This window comes from Canis aureus, chromosome 9 (assembly GCF_053574225.1).
Source record: "Canis aureus isolate CA01 chromosome 9, VMU_Caureus_v.1.0, whole genome shotgun sequence".
NCBI classification, from domain to species: domain Eukaryota; kingdom Metazoa; phylum Chordata; class Mammalia; order Carnivora; family Canidae; genus Canis; species Canis aureus.
The window spans coordinates 40,787,894-40,800,064 of NC_135619.1; the positions used below are offsets into that span (position 1 = coordinate 40,787,894).

The window sequence follows — 12,171 nt, forward strand, 5'->3', positions numbered from 1 at the left end:
TTTTTCATTAGAGAAAATTATTTAAACTTTCTGAAAGAAATATACAAACAACAGACCTATTAAATTTGGAAATAATACAAATTGCCATTCTAAATCGAAATGGTTCATTTGGATAATGCATTTAATAGTGGTTTGGCCAAGAAAGCAACATCAGTGTAATCAATAAAAATATCTGCATAATTCACTTAAAACTCAGTGGATCAAAAGATAAATTTTTAAAAAAAATCTTTCCAAAGTCTCATCCAAATTCCAATATTAAAAATGGAGAGAAATTATAGAAAAAAATCCTGAATGTCTCTTGCTTTCCTTGACTATCATGCATTATCTCTGTAGGTTAAAAATTAATTGGAAATTGAATATCAATTGATATTAATTCAATTAATATTAGTGACCCCAATTTGCCTCTTACTTGTTACTACACTTGGCAATTTACGTTTACAGATCCTTTCAATTGTTGGGAGAAGTAAAGGAAAATCCCATTACAGGGATGAAGCACCTTGTGCTTTTAACAGTTACGACTTCAATGTCTGTTATTTACTCTGACTTATCATGAAAAATCAAATATTTACTTTTATACTGCGTAGTGAAATTTTCAAAAGTTATTTTAATTTCAGGAGCCTTTAAGTTACATGTCTTGAAAGATTTGGTATTTGTGGTTGGACTACATGGCCCTTGCAACATTGGTATTCTATAAAAATTTCTCTAAACTCTGCGTGCCTCTGTTAGAATTTCACCATTAGCACTCAGGAACTATGCTATCCTGACAAGTTCCTTTTTTTGTTCCTTAACAGAGTTGTTGCAAAAATTAAATTTGATAATCTGGATATTTAGCACGGCATAAACAAAGAATGAGCACTCAATAAACACAAGCCAAATTAACTTATTTAACTTTTAAGCCTGAAGATAAAGAAGCAGATAGAGGTCATTCAGTCTTCTCATCCTTTGCTTTCATCATTTTTCTGACTTCCAGTCCAAATCTCAACAGTCTTGACCACCATAAAGCATGCCAACACACAGATCCCATCATGAAATTCGAGAGAGAGAATATCTCAAGATAGAATACAGACCAATACTCTTACAACATCTGGCACAGTAAGCATTAAAAAATTCTAGCTCATATGTTCCTTTCCTACATAACATGACTCAGAATTTTAATTAGAATGCAGGACCAACTACAAATTTTAGCACTATCTACATAAGTATGTCAGCATAAATGTTTACCTGTTTTCTCTTTAATAACTTCTCACTCTCAAACTTCACCATACAGTTTAATAAATTTAAATACTCAACAAAAAAAGAAAAAGTTAACTGCTTTTCTCCATATAGAGGATGATTTGTTTGGTTATGGATGTTTGTGCACACCCTCAAGTGTTTTGAGTGGTAGAGGACAGGAAAGACATGGTAGTAGTATTCCATAGTGTTTCACTAGCCTTTGGACTTGGTTAAGAGATATTTTCTGCCCTCAATGAATGGTTGAGAACCAATTATTTTATATAAAATGCTTCAAAGATTAAACTTATTAGTACAATTTAACATAATTTAACAACATGATTTGTTTGATATAATTAGGCATCATAATTCTATTATTTTGTTAATAAAGAACGTTCAGTTTTTTTGTTTTTTAGTGCTTCTCATCTTTACATACTTTATGGCCCCAAACTGATTTTCACTATAACTTTTGGAAATGTTACCACATATGAAAATTATAACTTAAATTGTGAGAATTATAACTTAAAGTCTTTTATCACAAAAACAAAATAAAGATCAAATTTATAATTATATAAATGTTTATCTTCATTATTTCCAATGTAGAAAAAGACCTAGGGACAAAGAAAAAATTTATTTTTAAGCCTCCCTCTCTCTCTTTTTTTTTAGTTGTTTTTGGAGAAGAAGTGTCAAGTATGGAAAAATAAAACCAGCAAAATACAGAGTATTTTATCCTAAGAAAAGTCTATTAATTTGTAAATGATAAACATACAGAATAACCCACATTTCCAGGAATAGGATTACTGGTAAAGTCACTATTTGTTGCATCTAAATTTCTTATTCTAGAAATATTTTAAATTAGAAAAGTTGGGGAAAATCTAGGAGATAAAAAACGTGTATATTCATGAAAAATTAATAGACACTGTGACGAAAAAAAATAAAAAAAATAAAAAAAAATAAAAAATAAAAAGACACTGTGACGATGAGTGGTAAATGCCAAAATGAAGTAGTACAAATATTAATATTAAGCTTGTGAATGATAAAAATTATGTGAAAATAAAATTTAGGGAAAATATTTTATCACAGATCTAAATTTCACAGGAAAAAGGCATGAAAAACCCCAACACGTGTCTCTTTTACTGAGACCATTCTGTGACTTCATTGTTAAAACTGTGAATTTTTCATAATTCATATATGGATACTAGAAACATCTCACATAAGCACTCATTTACTTAAGGATGAGAAAATGATACTAAAGAATGTATGCAACATACATATGTTTGAATTTATTACTTGCTCAAGTCCTAGGATTGAATTAGGTTTAATAAAATAAAATTAGGTTTAATAAAATAAAAATTCACATTATTTATTGTTTAGGAGTCTTTGACACTTGGAAATGCATCCACATTTGTCCTTTTGTTTTGCCTGATGATGTGCCAGTGAGAAAAATAAGCTATAACTACAGAAACGTGAATGTTATGGTTTTGTTTCCATTCAAATAACCCTATTTTTGTTGCCCCTCCACATTTTTTGTTTTTGGATGACTAATGGAAGATCCAGACTTAGTCAATCCTTCTCAGAGAGATGGTTGCACATACTTATACAGAGTAGTCAATAAAAGTAATGTTGATAAAGCAATGTACACCAGTAAGGCTAAGACAAGAGAAAAAAATCTTATATAAAAAACTCACCAGACTCCATCTAATGCACCCTTAAGCATTACCAATGACATACTTAAATCTAAATTGTGACCACTGTTGTGACCACTGTTGTGCTCCTCTGTGTAGATTTGTTCCAAAGATGGAAATGGAAATCCTGACTAGGTTTCCCATGAGCTCATGTAGCCTGGCACTACTAACCTATTTAAAACCTGACTCTTGTTTTTGTTCTGGTTGTGTAGCCCCACACACATCGCCTCTTGGTTTGTTTTCCTGGACCAAGATAAGAACATTTCCTATAATGTCAAGTTGATCTGTGTCAATCCTCTAAAAAAATTATATATGTCATTCCATAGTTGTAAGAGTTTTTATTATCTGAGCATGTAGGATGTAGGGTATAAGTATGACATGTAGGGTGTAAGTACAAAGTTTACACTGAGAGCAAGTTGAAAATATTTATTTACATATGTGTAGAATACATATGTAATACAACTGTGATTTGGAATGCCATCACAGTGGATGGCCTATCACAGTGGATACAAGTATAAACATTATCAACTATTTAGCAAATAAGTCAAAAATATTAGAATAGATAATAAAAAGTCATGGTCAATGATGAAGGATTCCCTTAAATCTCCCATAATGTTTCTTAAATATATCAGGCATTTATAACTAATCCTTCTTTAACTTGAGAAATTGTGTCTGCTTTCAAAATAATGCCTAATTCCTAATTTGTAATAACAACTTTAAAATTCTGATAATGACAGCAAGATTAGAAAACCCAATAAGAGATCTCAATGTCTCTAATAGTATGTACAATTTGCCTCCTTATTTCTAGGTGCTCTTGTTATGCTCTTTACACAAAGGGACTGCAGATGTGAGTGTATTTTTTAGGATACAAGACTCTCTTTGCAAAATGAACAAAGACTAACAAAATGAATCTCATTTTCAAAAATAAAATGTTTACATATTATTAAGTGGCTTCCTAGAGCTATCAATATTACCAATCATATAATTATAACTTTTTAAATTAGAACACTCTAATTTAGGACACAATAACATGAATGTTTTTTTAATTTAATTCAAATAGTTTTCCTTTTTTGACCTTTTTTCCTAGTTCAAGATACATATTGAAAAATCAGTTTGCCATCGGAAAAGATTCTTTCACAATTAAGAATTCTAAGAGCATTGCCCAGTGGAGCCATATATCATAAGTCATGATTATTTTTATACAAAAATTTGAAAGATACTCTGTATCTTGAGTACACAACGATTTTTTTAACTTTCTCACAAGATTGAGAATTTCTGCTGAGCAGTATGATTAAATAAAATAAGCAGAAATCATATTTACATGTCTTTTTCTCTTTCTCTCTTATCTCAAAAGAACTTCAGTCTTTCCATGTTTATTTAATTAGTAGTTCTAAATTCCCAGACAACTTCCTTTTGCTCACATGTCAGTGACTAATAATTATTTAGCCATCAGTGCTTTTCCCACCAATCTCTGACCAGAGAAATCTCCTCTAAACCCTAGAAAAATAGAGAGTACATCTCAGCAGCTCTTCAATGAAAGAAAAAATTAATAATTTATCTTAATGTGATTTTCATTTGAAAGAAAGATGATTACCCACTGACCTAACACCATCTTGATATAAGAATGGAACAGTTCTTATCTTCATTTTATTATTTATTGGTGGGGAAATTGAAGCCCAGACACACCAAAGAACAGTTAATTTGCCCAGAGTTACAATGTAATTGTGGCAAAGCTAGATTCAGAATCCAAGATGGAGCTCAGATACTAATCCTAAGATGTTTTCCAAAAGATTGTTCTTTCTTCTCTCCCTTTCCATCAGGACCACAAGAGAAATATTCTTATATGTAACAAAATATTAAAACACAACATTCACATAATTACAAAATATTCATATTTTAAAGTTATCCATGTATGATATGTACATTCTAGATAAATTTTCTCATAACCTACATAAAATTTTGGAAAAGAGACATAAAATAGCTTAAAAGATAAAAATTATACAAGGTAGTAGAATTCATTAGGAATGTGACACATAATTTCACTAGTACCAGCCACTGCACACTTTAAAAAGTCACTGCTCTGAAGGCTAATTTTTTTTTAAGTTTTCTAAAAGAATTTAGTAATTTAAGATAGAACAGCAAATGGGCCAGATCTCAGGAGAACAAAATCTCCTTAAATTTAAAGGAAACTGTGATTCGCATTTGGGCTGCATTAAGATTAATTTTCAAAACGGCATTTTTGTTAGTGGTCATATTAATATTCCTATTAACATGCAGGGAACTCCAGGGGTATATAGTCATCTTTAAAAGTCGTTTAAAATCCCATATTTTCTAATTCTCTTGCTCTGATCTACATACATCTTTTTTAACTGAGTACTTAGGACAATTGTACAAGGGAGATGAGACCCAGTGTCATAAAAAATCATTTTCCATTTTAACAATGAAGTGTATGTCTCTATTCAACATCTATGCCCAAACCATTCTAAGTACTATTTATGTCATTGTGGTGGGACATGAGTAACTTTGGTATTGTCATCTGCCTTTTGTGTGCCTATTTTCTCTTTATCATAAGCTCTTCTATCTACTAGATCATATTTAGTGCAATAATATCCTAATACAGACTGGTAAAACTTGTCATTATGAAGCACAGCTCACATTTCTGTTATTGTTTGACTTTTCCTATTACGTTACAACCACCTGTCTAGGGTACAGCATCTGATCTTCTATTATTATCATAGAAAAATATTGAAGGTATGTAAGTTGCTTTGGAAAATGTTTGGATTTTAAATACATATCTATTTACTCCTATTAGTACGTTGTTCAGAAATATAATAATAAAAATTTTATTCTGGATGCACCAAAAGCATCTATATAGTGTAAGAATAAAACATGCAGTCGTCTGGTCCCCCAAAAGAGAATCTACTGTCTATGTGCTGGCTGAGGCAACACAGAACAGGACTATATCATTATTGCACGTACTAAAGCAAGTGTTCACCCTTAATTCAAATCTGAGTAAGTTCAACTGGCAAGAATTGCAGAATCTGGGAACCTAAAAGACTACCTATATACAGTGTTGGCTGAACACATGCATTTCTGCTGAAAACAGCAGAGTGCATTCAGCACCTCGTCGTGTCATGCACATAGGAGCACAGGTGACTGGAAAAGAATACTGTGATAACTGCACCATAAACAAGCAATTGATACATTTTCCCTCTTTGAGACAACCTGGAGGAGTTCAAAACCATGTTTCTTGCCCTATGTATTTGAACAATAATATTGTACGCCAATTGAGTCAATGGCAGAACACAGCAAATATTTGCACCACTAATAAGCAAAGGCGTGGGTTGCAACTTCAAATTGCCCTGCTGTTTTAGTCATTCAGATATAACTTTACATCCGTGGTTATTTTTGAAGCATGTGGCTAAAGTTAGACTGACCATTTCTGTATGCCGATTATTTTTTTACCATTCATTCACCTTTAAAAGCTTAACCAAGCTTGTCTCACACATGGTTAAATAGAAAAATACCCTGAAATTCAATAAATGTCAGAGGTCAATAAAAAAAGTACCATCCTCATCATGAAAGCAATTTAAGTCTCGATTTTGAGGCTGATTCCTTACACTGTGATTACCTCATTTTCTTGTGCCTGTGGCAGGTAGATGTCGTAGCATAGAATGGAGATGTGCTCCCCTGAAAACTTCCATGCTGAGTAATGGAAGTTGTGGGCACAAGAGGGGAAATGGAAGCCATGGCACGTAACACCTGTTCTGAGACTCCTGGATTAAAGAGGCACATCTTGTGGGCATGTTAAGAAGCTCTAATAGAACTTCTAAATTATCAATTGTTTTTATAAATTACTTTGTTCTGCATTTCTCCAGTCTGATTATGATGACTTGTCTTTCAGTTCTGGTGGCTCTGTTTGGGGATGCTGGGAGACAGTTAGAAAAGCTCATAAAAATGGCAACAGTAGGTCAAAATATCTCCTTTGATTTTGCTGTCATCTTGTGTGTATGTTGTTAACGCCTATGTACAGATGGTCTGATAATGTACAAATGACTGGAATATATTTTCAGTAGCTTCCCTGTTCCCACAATTAAATGTCATTCATGCACCAGTGTAAAAGTATGCCTCTTTGATCAACTGCATAAAATAGATTTTAGTCAAAACAAAGAAATTTTTCTTAGTTCTTAGAAATGAACATGTATTTTATTCTCAATACACACCATTTAAGGGACTAGCTATACACAACTGTTTGTGACTTTTGTTTTTTAGTTGATAATAGGCACTTTCTAAGAAGAGGATTTATGACTCAAAAGACTCTGAAATTCAGTCTTTAGTACCCCCCTTTCATAAATGGATCTGCCTGAGCCACAGTAGTCTATTGTATCAACTCAGCAGAAGTCCTGCAGTAGAACTGTGTGCAAAAGCTTTAGAAAATTGTAACCAGAATATAATGATAGAAAAGCAGTTTTCTGAACTCAGCAACTTAATATCTACGTCTTAGAGTTTTTTCTAACCATGTTTTGTGTGTGATCCCTATAAACATTGAGAATCATGTGTGAACAATTCTGTACCTGTGTTTCATCCTAAATTACAGATACGCTGCAAAAACTTGTCTGTGTACATTCTTTATTTTATATTGTTAGAGTTAAAATTTTGATAAAATTACTTGAATGTGTTTTGTTTGTTTCTTTGCCAAGAGCCTTTCAACTTTGCCTTTGGATGGGTTTTAGAAACACAAATTTAGAACACTCATCACAATTGGAAAACCAGCATCACTAACGTGAATTGTTAAAAGGCCCTTTTACCCTGTGGTGCAGTTTTTCTATAATAATATATACTATATTAATAGTTTCATATTTATGGGGTTGATAAAATCAGCTTATAAGATGGCAGCTGTTCTCCAAGACGGAGGGAGTAGGGATTTTCTTACATAAGAGTTAATGATTACTATCTAAGTATAGTGTTGAAAAAGGAGAGGTATAGTTGAGCAAAAATGCAATTCATGCACAAAACTCATAGCAATACGTTCTCAATATCCCACACTGCTATCTGATTTAGGTAACAAAACAATCATTTAGATGGAGCAAACACTGCCTGTTGGGGAAAATAACCTAACACTAAGTTACGAAAAAATATCCTATGAAAAGAGATTATAAAATGGTGCCAACAGTCTAAAAGGTTGAACTCTCCCTTGGCATTAATCTATAATTTTAACTTAACAGAACAGTGAGAAAATGACAACTGGATAGACTCAGCCTGAGATCAAATTTGTCATGGCAACATTGGCAGGTTGGACCCTGATTCTTCAAATATTACATTGCCTTGGTTAACAAAAATCATACCTTTTTTTATATTAGAATAGAGATTATAAATAAATGTAAAGTGTGCATGCAGTCAACTGCATAATATACAAGCAATACCTATGTTTTTAAATAGTCATCTTCTTTGGCAGGCCAGAATCCAGCTGGACATGCAATATTTACATATCAAAATCCATATTATGTTCATCATATTGAAAGCGAGTGAAAATATATATATGTATATACTGTATATACACATATGTATATAGATGTATATACTGTTTTTAATATATTAACAAATATATATGTATATACATATATATATCTATATATATTAAAAGTGGATTTCATCTTTGTCAGATTCAGGTGACTCCGGCCTTGAAACGCTAAAAATATCCTGACACGGTATCTGGGGAGGTACTTGGAGTGGCATTTGGGATTTGGGAGAAGAGGTCTGGGGCACGCTTTTTTCCGAGAGTATTTTTAAAATTTCTGCCACCTGCTTTTCCAGGGCAGTCATTCTGCAGCTTAGCAGCTGAATGTCCTCTTTGAGTTCGTGCTTGACTTCCTGCAGCGTGGTTTGTAAGGCCTGCTCTGGGATGGGGTAAAAGGGGTGCTTGGCATCCGCCTGAATCGGGCTGTGCTCTAGCGGACTTCGGGCCTCTCCGGCCTTATCCAAACGAAGGTCACTTTTTGTAATCCCGCTGTCGCAAGAATCTGTTTTCCTTAACGGGTTTTTGGTAACGCTGTTCTCGGAGTCGCTGCCCTTGGGGTCCTCTGACAATAGCCCCATGGACTCCGCTTTCGTGACGTTATTCCAGTCTTCCTTTTTCTCCTCGTGGGCCCCCATGTTATTCTTGAGTCGCAGCCACCCCCTCCCATTTCCATTCTTCATCCTTATCGGGCTGTTGACCTTGAGACATTTGGGGTCAGCCCCGCCGTTGGGCTTGAGTTCCATGGCATCGCGGTTGTTCTGCTTGAGGGCCTCACTGGCTTTCACGTAGGCCAGGGATGTCTGGATGGGTGTGATCTGCGACACGGTGACCACGCTGGTGCCCGTGATGGAGGCCCCGTTCTGCAGGGAGCGGCTCTCTACCTGGAGCTGGTTGCGCTCGGGCTCGCTCGGCGTGGAGCCCTGGTTCCGCAGCTCCTTCTGCTGCTTGAACTTCTGGAAGAGCTTCCGCACCGGGTGGTCCACGGGGATGCTGAGGGTGACCTCGTTCTTCTGCCTGAGGCGCTCCTCTTCCTCTTTCTTCACGTCACTGATTTTTCGGAAAATGATCTGTGGAGGGGGAGAGAGAGATGTTCAGAGCATGATTATAAAGACAGAGGGACTTGGCATTGTGTGACAGGATGCCGGGTAAGCGCTGATCCACTGAGGAAGCCCGGAGCGGGGTAAGGTCCTTCCTGAAGGGAGAATATAGCCCCACGCCGCTCAACAGATGCAACATCCTGAAAACCCACCCTAGGAGCACTGACTGAGCTTCCTTAGCTTAAAGTCGTCCTAGCCCCTTGGGTAGGGAAGGGGGAATGTAGCGGAGAGACGGCTCCAGAGAGGTCCTTGCTTCCCAGTTTATGTTCCCATTTAATTGAAGATCTATAAATATGCATGTTAGTATATTAGGCGTATAATGTGCACATGTGTGTGCATGCATACATGTGTGAGGAAATACATTAGATTTCCTTGTAACACATCGCTATGTTTTGCATGTGTTCCTTTCATATACGAATATATTCAATGCCATTTTTGATAACTTCCTCCGCTTAGGGGTCAAATTAGGAGTTCAAGGCTGCAAAAGTACCAAAACATTAGACGGTCTACTAACACAGCAGCTGTCTCGGGTGACAGATTTATACTTATTTATGTGGCTCCAGAGGGCAGAACTAAGATCTGTAAGTAAAATATCAGCTCAATATATACTTCATTTCAAACTGCTGTCTATTCATTGAATATATTGTCTTGAAAACTCATGAACTTCACACCATTCAAATCGCCAAACAGAAGTAAGGATGCTGTCCAAGTAATACTATGATAGGGTGGGAGATTGGGCTCTTCAAATTTCAATATTCTTTAAGATCGTTTATTATTGTTAGTATCTGTTTTTCTCTTACCATTTTTGCAACCTATATACTTTTCGCCCTTTGAAATCTTATAAACAATTTCAGTGTAAAATAAGTGTTTCTCCCATTCAGACTTCAATTTGTTGCCTCAGAACTAAGTATTGTTAATAGTTTTCTGTCCGTATTTCCAGAGGCTTTTTTTTAATTAAGTTTTTTAATTCCAGTATTGTTAACATACAATGTTCTTTTAGTTTCTGGTGTGCAATATAGTGATCCAACACTTCCATCCATCAAACGGTGCTCATCACAAATGCACTCCTTAATCCCCATCTGCTATTTAACCCATCCTCCTCTCTGTCACCATGAGTTTGTTCTCTGTAGTTAAGTCTGTTTCTTGGTTTGTCTCTCTGTCCCTCTCCTTTTTTTTCCTTTATTCATTTGTTTTGTTTCTTAAATTCCATATGAGTGAAATCATATGATATTTGTCTTTCTCAGACCAACTTATTTCACTTAGCATTATATCTGCTAGGTCCACTGATGTTGTTGTAAATAGAAAGATATTCTTTTTTATGGCTCAATAATATTTCATCGTATTATTTACACCACACTGTCTTTATCTATTTATCTACCGATGGACACTCGGGTTGCTTCCATAATTTGGCTATTCAAAATAATGTTGCGACTAACGGGTGCAGGTATCCTTTGAATTAGTTTTTGTTTTTTGTTTTGTATTTGGGGAGTATATTTTAACTATAGAATTAAATACATAGATAGGTAACCACAAGTAAGTATGCATAAATTCCACTTAAAATGTCTTTTGAAAATAATACTGGGAAGAACTTAAAACTCCATCAAGAGAAGTAAATGTGTTCACTTATGTAAGAAATTACCACTAATATTATCAGAGTTAGAAGTGAATTTAATGAGTGTGAGATTTTTTTGCTCAGACTCCCTCTGAAGAATGAAATAACTGCAGGTGAAGACTGTAAGGAAAATTCAGAAGAGAGTTGTATTAGATACAGTACTCTCAGAACCAGACAATTTTCTGAGGCTGGAAAAATTACTTACCTCATCACCCTCTCTCATTAACTTATTGGTTAGATTGGAGATATATGTGAAGTATATGGCATATAAAAGACACTCAAAATATGTTGGTTCTTTCCATTGAACGCTCATAAAACACTTTCTATTTGAAACCATTTCCATCACCTCTTAAAGATTCAACATCTTCCAGAGTGACATACAAACATCGATTTATTACTAGAAACCAATACTAGTTATGGTCACTGTTAACAAAAAAGTCAGGGAATAGCAATTCTTTAAGAGCAATCTCTAAATTGAAATTGATGCCCTAAATACAGCTTATCAAGTGGTAAAGATTTGTATTTTAAAATAAATATTCTCTAAATTCAATAACTGTCTATAAAGACCAGCATATTTTTCCCTCTCTAGTGGCACGTGAAATTGGATCTTTTTAAATGATGTAATACTAATCTGAAAGTCTGATATCAAAGCTTCAGCAGTTTAATTAGAAGTTTTTCAAAGGGTTGACGTGTTCCTCATGCTGTCCTAAGTAAACAGAGCTTATGCTGAGACTTCAAGATATTAACACTCTTTTTGGATGAGACAGATCCAAACCTGGAAAACACAGATATCATATTCCTATTCCATCCATTTTCATTGAAAAGGTACTTAATTCTGTTTTAGGAACTGACATGAGGGGACAAATGACTGGCCATGTCCTCCTTTCTACTCAATTCTGACATTTCTGTTTGTTTTTCTAAATGTAGTTCCTTAGCCTTGGTGCAATGTAGTAACTGAGAGTCACCTTTACATTTGCAATAAAAATATCTATTTCAAACTCTCAATGATGGAAGGCAGGTGATTGGCAGATAAGAATGTTAGATAAAATG

The 12,171-nt window shown here is 34.6% G+C and overlaps 1 protein-coding gene across 1 annotated transcript in view; it reads right to left on the reverse strand.

The window, feature by feature from the left end:
* Positions 1-3,305: 3,305 nt before the first annotated feature.
* KCNH5 (potassium voltage-gated channel subfamily H member 5) overlaps positions 3,306-12,171 on the reverse strand; it is a 275,213-nt gene continuing 266,347 nt past the window's right edge. The window contains exon 11 of the mRNA XM_077909564.1: positions 3,306-9,479. Within this exon, the coding sequence (XP_077765690.1) occupies positions 8,532-9,479 (948 nt within the window). The 3' untranslated portion in view covers positions 3,306-8,531. The remainder of the gene's footprint in view (positions 9,480-12,171) is intronic.